Below are 19,677 nucleotides of genomic sequence, written 5' to 3'. Positions count from 1 at the left end.
TATCCCCCCACCATCCTTGGGCAGTCTCTTCCCAGGTGTCACCTGTGGGAAGTCTTTGCCGGTCCCTCCTTCCTGGTGCCTTCCCACTGGGACTTTGTTTATATTTGGCGCGTCGCACTCTCCAACCTGGGTGAGAGCCTAGTTGTGCGAATTGATTTTCTCTAGGCTGCCGTCTCTGGGATCGCACAGAGTCGGACACGACTGAAGCGACTTAGCAGCGGCGGCAGCAGCAGCAGCAGGCTTTGTGAAGGCAGACAGGGAATCCCCAGCACGCTGACGGCTTCTGGTTTAATTAAATCTTCCTCTTTGAAAAACCATCCATTTGGGCGCCCTGTGGCAGTAGTTATAACTGAAAATATGTACAGTTCCTATATCCAAGCACTGTACTAAACACCTCGTGTGCACACTTTTCTATATCTTCATACAACCCAATTAGTTTTATGGGTGGATGAGGCTTTTACAAACTGGAACTGAAGCCGTGGGATTAAGTGCCTTACCCAGGATCATCTATCCGTGCCAAAACTGGAATTCTACCTCAGAGAGCTGGACTTGAGAGTCTGAGCTCTTCATTTCCAGTCACACAGCCTCCTCCTGGGAAATGCAGGTATGGCTCTGTTCCTTGAAGAGCCAGCAACGCATCATTCAAGGAATACTTTATGAGTGCTTACTCTCTGTTGAGCTTTAGTTTTGTGCGGAAAGAGACATGGTCCCTGCTTTAAGGGCACCAGCAATTCACTTCAGTTCATGGAGATAGATTAGGTAAATAATTACAGGATAAATGTAGGATACAGCTGTGACAAATGTACAGTAAGGGGAGGTAGAAAGCTGGAAAGGAGTTTGGAAAGCTATCATGAGAGGATGTGTTTGGTTTGGGGAAGAGGCCTGGGGCTGGTAGGGATGGTCTTGTGGGAAACTTCCCTGAGTGTGTGAATTTTTGAGCTGCAAACTAAAGACTGAATATAATTAAATAGGCTACTGAGTTCTGAAAGTCGAATTAATTGACATAAGCGACATATACATTTTTACATGGGTCAGTCATTGAGTCATTAATTTATTCAACATATCTTTAAAGAGCTTCCAGTGTGTGCCAGGCACTGTGATGTAAGTACTGAGGATACAGTGATGGGCAAAACAGGCTTGATCTCTCTTCACATAAAGCTTATATTAAGGATATTTCTGTCAAATCTCCAAATTTATTTTTCATTTTTGTGTGTTTTAGTGATTTAAGAAAATGATCACAGTTTTTCAGGACAAGGTGGGATTAGGCTAACCCAGGTTGTTAAGAAGACTAACCCTAAAAGTTTTGTTGATTAGTGGACTTGATGCCCTAATTTGGGGTCCAACACAGTTTCACGTACAAGTGTTACTAAAATGTTGGTTCATCTGAGCAGGATCACTATCAAAGCTTTTATCTCCTTCATTTGCTTTAAAATGCACGATTTCCACTAGGACCACTATGCATTTCTGAGTTTATTGCCCTGGGCATTAACTGACTGTCAGTACTGCAGAGCCCCAGAGATGAGTGAGAAGGACCCTGCAAAAGGCATCTTATAGTCTTGGGGGAAGGCAGCAGAGAGAAAAAGGAAACCTGTGGATGGATACATTGAGAGTGGAAAGAGGCTTGTTTTATTATCAGATATTAATTATTCATGTATTCTTTAGTCGGGGAAATGTCTGATGAGGAGATCCAAAAGAAGACACTAGCTTCAGCTATAGCCTGTTTAGAAGGGAAGTCACCAGGGGAGAAAGCAACAATCATACATCAGCATCTTGGTCGTCGAGAAATGACAGATGTGATCATTGAGACCATGAAGGCCAACCCAGGTATGCTTTCCAGAACCCTAGGCTATCTTCTGTTAAGGTAAACCCATGGTTGCTTGTGTTGGAGTGGTGTTCAGTGAGCCTGTGATGAAGACCTCTAGCATACTTTAGCTTTTACTGCCTATGTTCCTTACATGAAACTGTCAGGGTGGATTTCAGTTTCTCTAAATATTTCTTCTAAATTACTCGTAACAAGGTAGGTTGACAACTCTCCTTAGTGAGGAGAGCTACTTAGCATGTAGGTCTGTGGCGATTCATGTTGAATCCAGATAAGCACGTTGTGACTCCCCCTGCTCTGCCAGCTCGCTCCATCCAGGGGAGTGGATGTGTATTGCATCTCCAGTGTGGAGAACTGGTAGGTTGGTTTTCAAACTTTCAAACAGCCCTGAATATTTGTCCCACTTAGGAGTGCATAGCTCAGTTGGTAAAGAATCCGCCTGCAATGCAGGAGACCCTGGTTCAATTCCCAGGTTGGGAAGATCCACTGGAGAAGGGATAGGCTACCTACTCCAGGATTCTTGGGCTTCCCTTGTGGCTCAGCTGGTAAAGAATCTGCCTGCAATGCAGGAGACCTGGGTTCGATCCCTGGGTTGGGAAGATCCCCTGGAGAAGGGAGAGGCTACCCACTCCAGTATTCTGGCCTGGAGAATTCTATGGACTGTATAGTCCATAGGGTCACAAAGAGTCGGACACAACTGAACGACTTACACTTTCAGAAGTGCATGATGGAAGACACCTGCCTTATTATGGTGCTTCTCAATGTAAAGTCAACATCCTTCAGTTTCTGAGGGGCAGGGAGAGTGGGGGCAAAGAGTACTTTCAAGTTGTGATGTCCCCAAAACTCTGCTGTTCTGTGAATGCAATTCTTAATGCAATTTCTCTTTCACTCTGACTTAAAATTCTCATCTAATTGGAATCCTTCCACATATTTCATATCAGTTTATAATCTACTAACTTTTTGGTTTGTGAAAGATGAGCCAGAAGCTACAGTGGAAGAAAGGAAATCTTCAGAAGCATCCCTCACTGCACAGAGAAGTAAAGATAGAAGTAAAGAAGGTGTAAATGCTGCTCTTGATTCTCCATCCAAGCAGCTTCCAGATCAGATTTCCTTCTTCAGTGGAAACCCCTCAGTTGAAATAGTTCATGGTATTATGCATCTGTACAAGACAAAGTAAGAAAATCCTTTTCTCTTTTGAGTTTGTCTGTTTTTTGCCATAGGGTGGAGAAAATGTTCTTGCCCTGAAGAGAAGGATTATTTTAAGCTTTGTTCAAAGGGTTAGTACTTTCATATATTGTGTGTTAAATTCTTAGATATTTTCTTAAGAATTCTTAGATATTTTATATATGGTTAAATCTCATAAATTGGGTAAAAGAGCCTTATGAATGAATCATGCAGATTCACTTGAGAGAATACCCAAGAAAATATTCCCTGAGAAGGTAGGCATGCAGGTGATTGGAAAATTGAAAGGAAGGAAGAAAAGAAAAGAAAAATTCTAAGTGATGTATAACATAGATGTAGTCTCTTATTCCCACCAAGTCTTTACTAAAGAAACTGCTAAGAAGTCACTTAATGGGTTGCCATTTCATCATATCTTTGAACTCCTTTTTGTGGTCCAAACAAGGCTTTCTGGAGGCCAAAGGAAAGGAAGATTTTGCTATATAATCAACATAGCTGGGCCACCAGCTCCTTGAATAATTAGTTGCTGATTTCTTTAAAGACTGTCCTTGTCCTAAATTGTTTGCTCAGTCTCCACTGGGAAACAGAATACTCAGGTAGCCATTTTGGATTGCAGCTGTTGAAGTGAGTTTGCAGCATTTCAAAAGCAAATTGCTCACCTGAAACTACCACAACATTCTTAACTGACTATATCCCAATACAAAATACAAAGTTTAAAGTTTGAAGAAAAAAGCAAATTGTATTGTGGGTGATTTTTCTTTCCCTTCTTTTAGCTATTCTAATCCAACAACACTTCCTGTAATCTTCAGAGTCACATCTTCATGATTCAGAATTCTCCTTCCTATATTTAGAAGTCTTTTCCCTTCAAAAACCTTCAAGAGAAGTCTATGGACTTCAAGAGAAGTCCATAGTTAGAGTTGTTCTTCTATTGTTATCTAAAGATGGTGATTATTAAAAAACGAATGAAAGCAAAGCACTGCAAATTTGCCTGATGTAGGTTTATAACCATTAAAAGCCTTTAACTGAAGATTAAAAAATATCAGTGGTGGGTATCATGTAGAACATTTCAAAGGTTACCTTAAAGTCCGTTGCTGATGTGTTTAAGCGGTTCTCCATTTACCCAGGTGAGTATTTTCCAGTAAGATAACAAACTGTTGAAATTGATTTATAAAGTATTACATTTTGTTTTTCCTTGGACATAAAAGTTGTCTGATTAGTGTTGCTTGAACTAACCATACCTCATCTATTCAAGACAGTCTAATTATTGTCTTATTAGTAAGATGACCTCCTTAAAAGAAGATGTGAGGCGTAGTGCCATGCTGTGTATTCTCACAGTCCCTGCTACAATGACCAGTCATGACCTTATGAAGTTTGTCGCCCCATTTAATGAAGTAATTGAACAAATGAAAATCATCAGAGACTCTACTCCAAATCAGTATATGGTGCTGATAAAGTTTAGTGCACAGGTAAAAGTTAAGATATTAAAAATCTGTTTGCCACAAAAACTGTGTTTTTGAAAGTGTTTGATACTAGCCATGTTTAATTTACTATGTCTTGCATTTAGAAGTCTTGATATCTTCTAGAGTATTAATGTAATTCTAGAAATACTGCTGAATTCATCAGCAAACACACAATTCTAATTCATAGCTGTTATTTTTTATAAATCAAATTGAGTGTGAAATCTAGGGTTGTGTGTGTTTGTTTATCCAGTAGTAGCTATTCTAGTAGAACAGTAATTCCCAACCTTTCTTAACGCTGTATTGTTATTTGCCATTATAAAACTGTGCCCCTGCTTCTATCATTCTCTTTTTAGTAGATATTCTTGGGCACATTCTAGAAAATCAAATAAAAATTTTTTTGATGATGAAGGGTTTTGTGACATTCCCTGAATTATTAAAGATGCTTTTGAGTTCTAACTGGAAATCACTGCAATAGAGAGACAAACTCAAAGAAAGCTGATATTAAGTATACTTGTGTGTTGTAACAATGTTTAAGAAGGTTTGGCCATCCAGTCCATTTCCCTTGTTGCATTAAGCATAATTTTGCATGTGCCTCGGTTCTAAAGATGTCAGAAAGATATTCTCTTGGTTTTGTATTTTCATTCTTAGGAGTCTGCGTGTTTCTATGTGAATATAAAAATGAGGTAAGCTTTAGGTATTATGCAGGTTAATAGAGGACTACCTTGTCCATAGGTTTTCTTTAATTTGTTTGTATTTTTTTTTAATAACCTGTTACATTTTGAAATTTCATCAGGTTGTGAAATGCAGCTTTGTCAAAGTTAGTTCTTTCACACCTCACTGATAAATAGCCTTTCTGAGTTTGCCCCAGATAAGCAGTTCCAACTTGCAAAGAAATGAATGTGCCTGTAGGGTCATTTGTCATTGCGTCTGACCAATCACCAAGATCTGTGGATAATAGGACCTCATGACACAATGCCCATTTGTCACCTCCTCATTATGAAAAGCTAGAGTTGACAGCAGTAGTGGCTATTCATTGGTTGTAGGTAGAGAATTAAGAGAAATAAGAGTTGAATTGTATTTGTACCTGTTCATTGGGCCACCAGAAGAAAAAGAAAACAAAAACTTAGTGTGCATTTCTGAGTCCAAGAAAGTACACAATTATCTTTAACCTTTACAAAGCACTGCACCTTTGAGGGAGACATTTAAAAAGTATTTCAATGGCCCTATGAGCTTAGACTTCACAAGTTGACACTGAGAACTGAAAAGCATCTAACAGCTGGTTTCACTGACTGTCAGAACACCGTCTAAGGTCACTGAGACACTTTGCAAATAGTGGGCAAGTGGTATATTAAATCTTTTAAATGTAATAATGAGGTTAGTGATAATACGCAACCTTTATTGACTGCTTATTCTGTACCATTCACTCTGCTAAGTGCTTAATGGGCACTAGCTGATGTAATCCTTACTATACCCCTATGAGGTAGACAGGTACTGTTGTTACCCTAGTTTTACAAATGAGGAAACCAGCTGCAGAGCAAGGTTAGTGATTTGGCCACGGTTATACAGCTAGAAATAAGTGACTGGGAATTAAGCTGGGAATTAAGCCCTCACTTTAATCCCTAGGGTGTAGTCCTTGTCCAGCAGGAGCAAGATGTGGGCAAGGGAAGATACTGTTCGCCAAGAATTGTGTCCTGACAGTATTTCACTTGTAGCTTCTACTGAATGGGCAAGGGTGGAAAGCAAGTAACACAGATAACGTAGAAAGGGATTGGGAAAAAAATGTTTGAGAATATATTAGGCTTTTTATTTAGTCTGAGGTGTATTAAGCCCACAACAGTAACTTGTCTAAAAATCCCATAAACGTCTCTGTAGCACATGCCACCCTTCGCAGTCTGCAGATGATGCTGTGGAATTTTTCTGCTACTCTTAATGGATTTTCTTTGTAAGATTTTATGGAAAAATCCAAATGAACTTTTTGGCCAATCCAATACTTGTTTCTCCACCTCTGTCTTTTGACCACATGTAAGTTGCTTAAGTTGACAGATGTTTTCTAGGACTGTAACACAGCTTTCTTAGTGCTCTCTGAAGATAGACCCCTTGACCTTGGTATTGTGAGTTGTATTTTTTATCTGTAATGCTAGATCTTAAGGTCTAAGGCTCATTCTATCGGGGATTTTCTAAGGCCTAAAACTACCCTCTTAGTATAGGTCTCGAAGATGTTAAATTAATATTGGGCCCTAATGAGAGTAGACTCAGTAGGCACCAAATCTGGATCACTTACTGGACGCCAGGTATTAGCTTCGCATGCATTAGTTCCTTGAGTCCTCTCAGATATGTCATGAGGTAGGTGTCATTATTTTCATATTTTATAATTGAGGAAACATACATGAGTGAGTCAGTTGCCCAAGGGTACACAGCTAGTGTCAAAGAGTTATGATTCAAACACAGGCAGCCTGACTCCATGGCCTGGGCAGGTAACTGTATTCTTATGCCTTTCTGTTTCTCACCAGAGAATTTTTATTAAGAACTAACAGACCTATTTTATGTCTTTTATCATTTTTTGAATCTCTATTGGCCTCATCTTTCTTTATGCTGGAGGTGTCAGATGTGCCTACAAAGTTGTACTGTGCCCTTTGATGAATTAATTTATAATTCAAGGTACAGGGAGGCAGAAGGGGGTTCAGTTTTGTAGTTCTTTGGAACAGAAAAGGACAGATAACCTCTCAATGGAGTATGTTGGCTCATTATCACTTGTAGGCCTAGGCCAGCCTACTTTTCTTTTGAGAAGTAAAAAATACGTTCTTAGCACTGGTTGATCACTAGTAACAACTAGTTACTAGTTGATTACTTTGCCTGGAAAATCCCATGGACGGGGGAGCCTGGTGGGCTGCAGTCCATGGGGTCACTAAGAGTCGGGCACGACTGAGCGACTTCACTTTCACTTTCATGCATTGGAGAAGGAACTGGCAACCCACTCCAGTGTTCTTGCCTGGAGAATCCCAGGGACGGGGGAGCCTGGTGGGCTGCCGTCTATGGGGTCGCACAGAGTTGGACACGACTGAAGCGACTTAGCAGCAGCAACAGTAAAGAAACATTGATTATGATAGTTTTTTCTTTTTCGGAGTTAATCCTGAGGAGAGAACAATCAAATCAAAGGACTAGAAAAAAACAGAAGCTGGGTTTCATTAAATTTGGGGCTCTATATAGTACAGGCATTTTAAATGAGTTGTTTCTTCTGTGTGTTTTGCAGTTAGCTTCAGGCTTTTGTTCAGTGCATCTCAGTGCTGGGTTGAAGCAGGAGGCACATGGATTTTGCTCCCTGCTCTTGTCCTTTGCATATACAGTACCTGGCATGCATTGGGTGTTCAGTAAATATCCCAGCCAGTAGAGCTACATTTCCAATATCAAGATTTTAAAGAAGAGAGCAGTGTGTTCAAAAAGTATACACCTTTGGTCCGGGTAACTCCCCCAAGAAAGAAAGGATTTATCTGGGATTGAGTAGATTTTGTCACATTCCCAGTATCACACACCTTTTCCCTTCCCCTGAGTAGGCTTGGGCGCTTAGGGAGCATCTACAGAACTGGAGGTCTTTGGCCGGGTCTGCTGTTCTCGGCAGTCACATCTGCAGCAGTTCTGGTGGTGATGGGAGCCCTGAAGAGCTGGCCGTGGCCCACTGGCCCTTGGTGTGTGAGTCCAGCGGCTCACTGTGCTGGTTATTCATCCAAAAGCATTTCAAGGCAAAGCCACTGCTCTTGAAAAATGGGAGAAGCCATTTGGGGCTGCTGCTGCTTAGTGTTAAAGACAATTTATTATCCAGGAACTGACTTTTAACATTTTAATTTCAAATACCCTTTACCCAATATACAGGTTATTTCCCAAAGGAAAAGCCTCCCCTTCTCCACCAAAAAGTCCCTGCAGAATCTATGTTCAGAACTGGTCATAGTTCTGAACTATGTGGTCCCTTAGTGGCTTAGCTCTCTTGGTCATATTAAGATAGCATAGATAATATAAGAATCCACACTTGAATTACATCATCCATGTGCAGACTCAATGGACATGGGTTTGGGTGGACTCTGGGAGTTGGTGATAGATAGGGAGGCCTGGCGTGCTGCATTTCATGGGGTTGCAAAGAGTCGGACAGGACTGAGTGAGTCAGACAGGACTGAGTGACTGAACTGAACTGGGTGCAGTGAAAAGCTACTGAAAAGCTTCAGTGGCTCTAAGATTCAAGACCCCGTGAGGGTAGACAGCCAGGACTGTTTTTGCCTGATACAACTCAAATCTCGACCTCAAGGTTGATGGTGCGGCATTTCCTTTTGCAGAACACACTTCCTCTCTTCAGGCAGCTTGTCTGTACTGGCAGGGCCAGAGCACGTAACTTCCTATGTTGGGGCTAATGCCTGTGTGGGAGTGAAATCCACACAAGCCACAGCCTCTCAGCTGCCTCTAAAAATTGCTGAGCTTTAAAAGCTGGAATTGTCTCTTTGTTACTTCCTACTGAGGCTAGACTGGAAGATTGGATTTACTTGTGTTCTTATCCACAAATGCACATGTGCTTTCTGCAGGGGACTGATTTCCCCTGGTTTTATCTGTCTTCCACTCCAAGGGACCAAAACTGTTAGAATTTTAAAGGCTACTTCATCTTGGACCTCTTGACCGTGGCCAAGAGTTTTGCTTTTGGTATTGTACACTAGGTTGTTTAAAACCTCCTGACAGGACCCTGGTCTAACTATCATGTATTAATTACTGTTATTATTTGGCTTATTGAAAAAAAGGAATTGGCTTCTCACTCCCTGCTGGTTCCACTCGTCCTCTTATTTTTTCTCACCTAGATGCTGACATTTGTTTTAAAAAGCTTCTCCATAGGGAATTCCCTAGCAGTTCATTGGTTAAGACTCAGCACTTTCACTGCTGGTGGGCCCAGGTTCAATCCCTGGTTTGGGAACTAAGATCCTGCAAGCCCCAAGGTGCAGCCAGAAAGAAAAAAAGAAAAACTCTCCCGTTAACAGTCATCAGTTATGATTTGGTTCCAAATAGAACTGACCTCAGCTGCTGTGAAAGTGCTGACTAGAGGCAAAAGGGGAAAAAAATGATATCAAGGGAAACATTGACCATTGTTGGTTGACTATGTATTAAAATTGTAAAGTGTTCATGGACTGTTAGCATTAGAAGCAGACTGTGTCCCCAAATTCTAAAACAACAGCGAATGATGTTGCTTGTATAAAGCCTAATAATAATTTTTAGACTAATTTCCACGGTGCCCTGTTGGCATTAGCACTACCATTGTACCCTGCTGTATAATAAACAATCTTAGACATTTATCAACTGTTGATACAAATGTTAGTCCCTAACCACTTTTTATATGTTTTAAATTTTTGAAATTCAAGTGTACCTGCCATAACAAAATAAACACTAGACTATCATATTTTGAATGAAAAATAAATAAATAAAAAAATAAAATTGTAGGAGCCATCAGTTTATTGCACTTCAGTAGCTTCTGATGATTCAAATAAAACTACCATGTATCAGAAAAAATTGTCGAGTAGGATATTGACCTGCAGGGTTCACTTAGCCTCTCTCCTAAGTATAACTTTTAAAAGCTGATGAAGAGAATAATTGAAGCCATCTTGAATAGAAAGCACATTACCATGATCGCTCTCTTAATTTTTTCCCTTTCCGCCCTGGTTTACCTAGGCTGATGCAGATAGTTTTTACATGGCATGCAATGGCCGCCAGTTCAACTCAATAGAAGATGATGTTTGCCAGCTCGTCTATGTGGAGAGGGCAGAAGTATTGAAATCTGAGGATGTAAGTGCAAACTCTGTTTGAAATAAATGTATCAGAATGGTATAAAATTGAAAATTAAGATACCTGTGGAAATGTCCAGAATTGGCCAGTCCATAGAGACTGAAAATAAGTTAATTGCCAGAGACTGGGGGGAGATAAGTGAGAAGTGACAGCAAGCACATGGTTTCTTTTGGGGGTGACAGAAGTGTTCTAGAATTAGATAGCAGTGTGACGGTTGTACAACTTTGTGAATATACTAAAAATCACTTGAAAATGGCAAATTTTATATATGTGAATTTTATCTCAACTTTTAAAAACTGTCCAAAGTATTTTTTTAAATAAAGAATATTATTTGTGTTATTGAAGTTGAGTATGTATCTATTCCAGATGGATGAAACTGTGCCTGGAGCCCCAAAATGAATATTTTTGTTTTAAATATTAACCCTTAATCCTTATCCTAATACTTAATTCCCTTTTGATAGCAATTTGTATCAGTAATTGCTCTGATCTCCCACCCTCAATGAAGCATTCCTATAACATGTGCTCATTTGAATAAAGTAGTAGATCCAGCTCTGTATACTTTTAATATTTCCTCTTTTAAAGTAGCCATAAAGGTCTTTTCACATTGAATTCCACTTGATAGGAATAAATTCAGATTAGATTGTTCTGTCATTAGATTAGGTAAAATAAAAATTGGCACAGGGGACTTTCTCTGGTGGTCCAGTGGTTAAGACTCTGCTCCCAATGCAGGGGACCTGGGCATTCAATCCTTGGTTGGGAAGCTAAGATCCCACAGGCTGAGTGGCGTGGGCCAAAAAAAAAAATCAGTCTACTCTTTTGCCGGGTACTGTGCAAGGCCTCAGTGTTAGGAATTCCTTTCTCTAAATGAACACGGCTTCTTGAGAGATTTTCAAATATCTACTCTTCAGGGACTGCAGATTAATGTGACTTTTCTTGGTGTGTTCTTATTTATGTGCCTCACCTTTGCCTCAATAGTCCCCTAGTTGGCAGGGCTTGGGTCAGACATTTCTGTGTTACAGGTGTTTTTTTTTGACCACCTAGATCCTTATGCCCTTCACACTGTGTTCTTTCACAGCCATTGGTAATTACAACCATTTTACAAGCATTGGTAATTAACAGTTTTTAAAAGTTTAGAGTTTTGCGGGACTGCCCTGGTGGTCCAGTGGTTAAGACTGTGTACTTCCAGTGCAGGAGCCCTGAGTTTGATCCCTGGTCAGGGAACTAGATCCCACATGCCACAACTAAAACCTGCCCTGGCCAAATAAATAAATAAATATTTTAAAAATAATAATACATGAAAATTTTGAATTTTGTATCTCTCTCTACTAGAGGCTAAACTCTGTGAGGAAAGGGACAGACTTTGTGTTTTGCAACTTAACTGAATCTGTTTTTGCTCGCCGTAGTCCCACACCTAGAACAGTGTCTGGCACACAAAGCAGGGATTTAATTTAATAAGTATGTACTAAATAAATAAAAATCACTGTTGTTGATACTATTATCACATAGTAGAAAGTGTTGAGTTTTAATTTAATCTGTGGAAAATCATTCAGATACACTCCTGCCTTTTTTCCTTTGTGTTCTGTTATGGTCATGGCCATTTACAGTTAGAGCTAGGAGTCTGGTAACATGAGATTCTGGCAGCAGTCTCCCTTCCTCCAATGTCAGCACTGTGAGGGCAGGGGTCTTCGTCTGCTTTGTTCCCCTTGGTATTCGTAGTGCCTAGCACAGTCCTGGGACTCTAGGAGGCGACCAATTAATATTTGTTGCATGGATGAAAACCTCACCAAATTAGGTTGTTTTCACAAAGCAATAATATTGAGAACATCCTACCAGGAGTCAAAGAGTATCAGGAAAACTATTGCCTTAAAAAAGAAAAATTAGAACCTGTGGATGACAAGTGAGGCTCATTCAAGTTGTTTCCCTGTAGGGCGCCAGCCTCCCTGTGATGGACCTGACAGAGTTGCCCAAGTGCACCGTGTGTCTGGAGCGCATGGACGAGTCCGTGAACGGCATCCTCACCACCTTATGTAACCACAGCTTCCACAGCCAGTGTCTGCAGCGCTGGGACGACACGACGTGAGTGCAGGGGCGCATCCCCCTCCCTGTCAGAGCTCGTTATTACTCTTTCCCAGAATTAAAAACAGCACCCTCCAGAAAGAACCACTCCAAGTATTTGATTTTATAAACCTGGGTACCACAGTGGTGAGGAGGTCACATGGAAGGGCCTTCTGTATTTCGTCTTTGCTTTTCCTCAGTTCACATGGGGTCAGCATCTGTAGACCAGTTCCTTTCTAATGTGCTGACTAATATCCTTGTGGAATGTCCCAAAGCAGCATGAATCGTTCTTTCCTTCCAAGAGCCAGAGAATGAAAGGAGTGGGGGGTGGGGGAGTAAAGGTTAGCTTTTAGGCTCCTCTACTTAAAGGGCATCTAGGTCTAAAATCTTGTTTATCACTTGCACTTTATGTCTACCGTTGACTTTGGCTTTCTTTTCAGAGTGCCGGGCTACACCAATCGGACGTTTTAGATTTATCATTATCGATGGCTTGGTGGCCAGTAGTAACAACAGGCACTAAGTAAGAGGCACACACACACCTATGGTGTCCTGTTTCCTAAAGCAGCACAGACCCAGTTTGTATGAAAGGGAGCACTGTGCAAAGAACTGAGGTGTAACCTGTACTTTTATTTCCTCTAGTCAGAAGTTGCTGCTCCCTTCACAGACTGCATTGTGAGTCTTAGCTAGAAAGGTAGATCAGACTGGCCACAAGGGTTTCCCAGCAGAGAAGAAGGTGCAGAATCAAATAATCACACAGATAAACGAGGTTACAAAGGAACAGTGTTGCAGCACCGTGACTAGGGAATAGGGCCCTGACCCCACCAAGCTTGTCCGAGAGGCATCACTCAGGGAAGAGGAATAGGAGTTAGCCAGGTGACCGGTGGAACCCAAGAGAAGATGGTGTGGGGGAGAGGTGTAGCCAGGGAGCAAAAGGTCACGTTCCAAAGCCCAAGAGTGAGGAGGGGTGAAAGTCTACGGGAGTCTCGGTTCTTTGCCCCCATGTGGCCAGCCTTCCAGAGCAGGGACCTTGTCTGGCTGTTCTCTGCTGTGCCCTCCATACTTAGGGGGAGATGTAGTACGTAGGAGGAGCTCAGTAAATATCTCTGAGCAAATATATAGACCCTGGCTTTCCTGTGGCTTGTTTAACCAGAGAATAATTTTGCCCCAGTTCTGTAGAGTCCTTAGTCAATTCTGTGGTATCATTTAGTTCTTCAGAGAATTGTCCAAGGTTTAAATTTGCCTGGAATAAAGCCACTCTGAGGTGTGTGCATTCCACAAAGTATTAGTGTGTATCTTGTGTCCATCTGCTACCCCATTTAAGTTCTGGATACTTCTTTGTTTCCCACCACTCCAGTCTTACTCTCAGTACACGTTAACTTTTGTTTCGGTTGCAGTGGGTCTCTGTTGCTGCATGCGGGCTTCTCATTGCGGTGGCTTCTCTTATTGGAGAGCACGGGCGGTAGGCGTGTAGGTTTCAGTAGTTGTGGCTCCCGGGCTTAGTTGTTCTGTGGCCTGTGGGATTCACTTGGACCAGGGATTGAACTTGTGTCCCCTTCATTGGCAAGCGGATTCTTATCCACTGTGCCATCAGAAAGTCCCACATTAATTTTTGTAAAACCATAGCATTTTCACGTTTCCTTAGGGACCATCTTGTCCAACCTCCTCGTTACTTATAGAGGAGGAGACTAAGGCCCAGAGGTGATGGTTGGCATGCTTAGAGTGTCAGGACAGAGAATGCCAGAACTGGGACCAGAATTCAACCCACTGGGCAACTGCCTTCCAAACCATACAGTGTCTTCAGCAAGTGGGTTTTAAGCGTCTCTATATGCACAGTGCTGAGGGGCAAAGAATCAGAACACAGACTCTCTTTACGGACATTGAGTCTCCTAAGGGAGAATCACACATGTATGCGTACAATTCAAGGTAGAGATGAGAGATCGAGCTGGTTCCTCCTCTGGGTTGGTCTGGAAGGGCTACTTAACAGAAGACAGTATTGGTACCAGGCCTTGAAGGGTACTTTCTTGTCAGGGAATGACATTCTGAGAGGGTTTCCCCAAATGTCTCCTCAGGAAAATAAGGTAACAGCTCACAATTATTTTTGAAGGGAAAGCAGGAAGAATTAATGAACTGTTATTTTTTAATAGACAGATGGGATGATATATCATGGAGTTCTAATTGTATAGTACAAATAAGTTAATTTTTGTAACTTCCCCTCTTTTCTCCTTTTTGATTCTCAGGATCATACATTTCAAAAAATCATTCTGGCACAGTGTTGAAAGTTAGATTTAAGAATTCATTTTTTTTTTTTTTTTTTAATTATATTGATTTTTGACTGTGCTGGGTCTTCATTGCCACGTGGACTTTTCTTTAGTAAGGCACGGGCTCTAGGGCACGTGGGCTTCAGTAGTTTCAGCGTGTGGACTCAATACTTGCGGCTCCTGAGGTCTGGAGCAGAGGCTCAATAGTTGTGGTGCGTGGGCTTAGTTGCTCCAAGGCATGTGGGATCTTCCTGGATCAGGGATCGAACCTGTGTCTCCTGCAGTGGCAGGTGGATTCTTTTACTACTGAGCCACCAGGGAAGCCCCAATTGTTGATTTCTTATCCCACAATTACTATAGCCACCACACAGACTGAAGGGATGACACAGAGCTAGTTCCTACCTTTGACAAGACCGCTTGCGAGATCCTACCGGCAACTTCTGTTGTTTTTTCAAATTTCTCCTGTCTTCTCTTTTGATCCTAGAAAAAGAAACAGACTAAATCCTTTAGTTTTCTCTTGACAAACATAGTCCTTATCTGTGACAAGCACTTAGCGTTCTTCCTGCATATTTCTTTTCCTTGGTCTTATTTATTCAGTTGAGTAACAGATTGATTCTAGTTATATCTTGAGCATTGGTGGTGCTAGTTCACTTAGCCTCAGCTGTAACCCTCTTTCTATCATGTTTGCCCATCAGACACAAATATTCATGGCTGGCACTTAGTATTACTTTGTCTTTAGTTAAGGGTTAATAGATTTTTTTTCAAAAATGTTTTTAGTTTTATTGAAGTATAATTGACAGTCAAAATTGTATATATTTCTTCTTTTCCAGTCTGGATTCCTTTTATTTCTTTTTCTTCTCTGATTGCTGTGGCTAGGACTTCCAAAACTATGTTGAATAATAGTGGTGAGAGTGGGCACCCTTGTCTTCCTGATTTTAGAAGAAATGCTTTCAGTTTTTCACCACTTAGGATAATGTTTGCTGTGGGTTTGTCGTATATAGCCTTTCTTATGTTGAGGTATGTTCTTCTGTGCCTACTTTCTGGAGAGTTTCTATCATAAATGGGTGTTGAATTTTGTCAGAGGCTTTCTCTACATCTGTTGAGATGATCATATGATTTTTATCTTTCAATTTGTTAATATGGTGTATCACATTGACTGATTTGCACATCTTGAGGAACCCTTGCATCCCTGGGATAAAGACCAATTGATCATGATGTATGATCTTTATAATGTGTTGTTGGATTCCGTTTGCTAGAATTTTGCTGGAATTTTGAGGATTTTTGTATCTATGTTTATCAGTGATACTGGCCTGTAATTTTCTTTTTTTGTGGTATCATTGTCTGGTTTTGGTATCAGGGTGATGGTGGCCTCGTAGAATGAGTTTGGGAATTTTCCTTCCTTTTCAATTTTCTGGAAGAGTTATAGCAACATAGTTGTTAGCTCTTCTCCAAACTTTTGGAAGAATTTGCCTGTGAAGCCATCTGGCTCTGGGCTTTTGTTCATTGGGAGACTTTTGATTACAGTTTCTATTTCTGTGTTTGTGATTGATTTGTTCGTATTTTCTATTTCTTCCTGGTTCAGTTGTGGAAGGTTACACTTTTCTAAGAATTTGTCCATTTCTTCCAACTTGTCCCAATTTATTGCCATACAGTTTTTCATAGTAGTCTCTTATGATCCTTTGTATTTCTGTGTTGTCCATTGTAACTTCTCCTTTTTCATTTCTAATTTTATTGATTTAAGTCTTCCCCCTTTTTTCTTGGTGAGCCTGGTTACTGGTTTGGCAGTTTTGTTTATCTTCTCAAAGAACCAGCTTTTAGTTTTATTGATCTTATATGAAGTCTAGAAAAATAGTACTGATGATCCTACGTGCAGGGCAGCAGAGGAGACACAGATGGGTTAAAGAGAGGGTGGGATGATTTTAGAGAACAGCATTCAAACATACACATTATTACATGTAAAACAGATAGCTAGTGGGAGTTTGCTGTGTGACTCAGGGAACCCAGCGCCAGTGCTCTGTGACAGCAGGTGGGCTGGGGGGCACAAAGGGAGGGGACAGTTGTATATCTGTGGCCAATTCATGTTAATGTATGGCAAAAACCATCACAATATTGTAATTAGCCTACAATTAAAAACAAAATATAAATAATTTAAACATTGTATGTACTTAAGGTGTACAACTGGATGACCTGATATACATCAACATTGTCAAATACACATCACAACCAAGCAGTTCAGCATATCCGTCACTTCACACCTTTACCATTGTCCTTTTCTTTCCTTTTTTAGTTTTCTTTCTATTTTTATTTTATGGTGAGACCACACTCCGCCCTCTACTAAATTTCAGGAACACAATATAATATTGTCAGTTACAGTCAACATTAATGTACACCAGTTCTCCAGAACTTACTCATCTTGCATAACTGAAAGCTTGTAACTCTTGACCAGTATTTCCCCATTTCCCCCTTTTCCCAGCCCCTGGTAGCCACCTTTCCTGTCTATGTATCTATGAGTTTGGCTTCTGTGCCATTTTTATTGGCTGTTTTGTAAATCGAAACAGTACTCACAGAGCACTGATACCTTCTTCCAGGTGAACTTCATTGTATGATAAAATGTCATATGCATTTCATGAGTACATTAACATTTTTGTTTTAATTTAGTGAAATTTACTACAGAATTTAATTTCAGCTCTTAGGAGCAACCTTGAGAGGACAAGGGTACATGTTGGATGATTTAAAACTTTAGGAAGTGAAGATAAGGTAGATTGCAAGTAAAAATACATTATGGGTAACCAGACATGAAAAAAATAACTTGTCTCAAGTCTCTAATTGTAACCTGTAAATATTTAGTTCTTTGATTACCTCAGCTTTAGGCAGAAGACTGGAAAAAGATATGGGGCATATCAAGATTTCTCCCTTTTCTTCAGCTTTATCAAGATCTTTTTTTTTTTTTCCATTTTGTTTGAGAATAGCTTGGAAGTGTTTGTCTTTTGAATGATAGCCTTAGTTATAAAAAATATTATGTAAGAGAGGGAGTATATAAAATTGAATTTTTGACTTTGGGGTTCTGTAACAGCTGTCTTTTACATTTAATCTGTGTCATTATTTTTTTGGTGCCCTTTATAGATGTCCTGTTTGCCGATATTGTCAAACGCCAGAACCAGTAGAAGAAAATAAGTGTTTCGAGTGTGGTGTTCAGGAAGTAAGTAACAAGTGGTGGAAAAGAATAATGTACACAGCTTTAATTGTCTGGGATTTTCTTCTGCCCATTGTGACTTAAATTCTTTTCAATTCTTTTTGAGACAGATTTTTTTTCTCTCTCTGTTGAGGATCAGGCAAAAAAAAGAAAAAATTAAAATACACAAACTATTTTACTCCTACACAAAATACTTTATGCTTTCATTCTTTGGTGTTTGAAAAGGCCTAGATTTTTGTTGATAAATTATTTTTCCTTGTTGTTTACATAGAGTTCCATAGAATCCAGAGTGAAAAACTTAATTGACCCATAAAAGCATCCTTGTTGGGTGTTTTTTAAAAATATTTATTTATTTGGCTGCACTGGGTCTTAGTTGCAGCACTCAGGCTTAGTTGTTGGTTACTCAGAGACATGTGAGATCTTAGTTCCGTGATCAAGGATCCAGCCTGAGGACCCTGCATTGGAAGGTGGATTCTTAACCACTGGACCGCCAGGGAAGTCTCCTGGTTTGAATAAGGGGACTTATTTGAATGTAAAATAATTTGAATAAGTTTGAATAAGTCTCCTTATTCAGAACTCCTGTAGAAACATCTCTAAACCTCATCCTGTGTCAGGCCCCTCATACACCCCAGTGTCATACACCTCATACACCAGGTCATGTAATTTTACATCACTAATGAAGATCTTACCTCCTTCCTGGCAGAACCTTTGGATTTGTTTAATATGTGGCCACATAGGATGTGGACGATATGTGAGTCGACATGCCTATAAGCACTTTGAGGAGACCCAACACACGTATGCCATGCAGCTCACCAACCATCGAGTCTGGGACTACGCTGGAGGTGAACACCACTCCTGATTTCTAGTTTGGACTCATTCTATCTAAAAACATCTCTGTCAGAACCTCTCCACTTCCTTTCTCACAACTTGAAATCTTCCTGACAGCTATGGCAAACTCCAATTCTCATGGTGGCCCATAGGGCCCTCTTTCATATGTGAATGGCCTGCATTGCCCAGGTTAAAGAGAGTTAATACTTACACTCTTGCCCTCTCACTCTTTTTTAAAAATTCCAGTAATTTAAACCACTTTTAAAGAAATACTGCGCAGCATTTAATTTGGATCTGTGAAAACAAAAATTTTGTCCAAGTTAAAGGTTTATGGAGACCCTTTTCATTCTGAAAAACCATGCCTTGGTTGACTTATTCTTTTCTTTAGATAATTATGTCCATCGACTCGTTGCAAGTAAAACAGATGGAAAGCTAGTACAGTATGAATGTGAGGGTGATACTTGCCAGGAGGAGAAAATAGATGCCTTACAGTTAGAGGTAAGATATTTTATTATTAATCACTAAATACCTACGTCTACTGCTTTTTACTATTCTAACTTGAAAGGTTGTTTGGGCTTTAATTTTGCCATTTGCCCGGCATGTTAGCTTTTGTTTTAAAGATCTATATTGCTCTGAAGGATTCTTTAAATATTTTTATTTCATCTGATTTTCTTCTTTGGAAATCTGAAGTTTCATTGAGCCTTATAATTTTCAACATTATGTTCCTAGTTGTCTCAGAGTATTAGGGTTATCCTCTGTAGCTGTGATAAAACTAGAAGTTAAGAATCTTCCTGTTGGCATCACAGTAGCAGTCGGAAATGGAACAAACTTGGTCAGGATGAGGAGTCCCCAATAGCATCGTTCCATGCCGAGAAGCTTTTTTGTATATGTTGAGTTGACATTTAGTAATTGATAAAGATAAAGCCTTATATAGATAAAACCATTTTTGGATATTCATATAAGTGAAGAAACAACAAAATTTGCCCAGTTGGTTTTTCTCATAGCAGTAAACTTTATATAAACTATAAACATGATATGTAAATTTTATATTACGGAAAGAAAAGTTTAACATGAGTC

At 40.1% G+C, this 19,677-nt stretch overlaps 1 protein-coding gene across 1 annotated transcript in view; it reads left to right on the top strand.

The window, feature by feature from the left end:
* Positions 1–21: 21 nt before the first annotated feature.
* Positions 22–19,677, top strand: part of BRAP (BRCA1 associated protein) — a 31,403-nt gene continuing 11,747 nt past the window's right edge. Inside the window, exons 1-8 of the mRNA XM_010841384.1 lie at positions 22–1,824; positions 2,794–2,992; positions 4,275–4,464; positions 10,153–10,266; positions 12,194–12,342; positions 17,703–17,778; positions 18,476–18,614; positions 18,989–19,098. Of these exons, the coding sequence (XP_010839686.1) occupies positions 1,650–1,824; positions 2,794–2,992; positions 4,275–4,464; positions 10,153–10,266; positions 12,194–12,342; positions 17,703–17,778; positions 18,476–18,614; positions 18,989–19,098 (1,152 nt within the window). The 5' untranslated portion in view covers positions 22–1,649. The remainder of the gene's footprint in view (positions 1,825–2,793; positions 2,993–4,274; positions 4,465–10,152; positions 10,267–12,193; positions 12,343–17,702; positions 17,779–18,475; positions 18,615–18,988; positions 19,099–19,677) is intronic.

The sequence above is a fragment of the Bison bison genome, unplaced genomic scaffold, assembly GCF_000754665.1.
Source record: "Bison bison bison isolate TAMUID 2011002044 unplaced genomic scaffold, Bison_UMD1.0 scf7180017864160, whole genome shotgun sequence".
NCBI classification, from domain to species: domain Eukaryota; kingdom Metazoa; phylum Chordata; class Mammalia; order Artiodactyla; family Bovidae; genus Bison; species Bison bison.
Note: the sequence above shows the minus strand (reverse complement) of the source record. Positions and strands in the feature narration are given on the sequence as shown.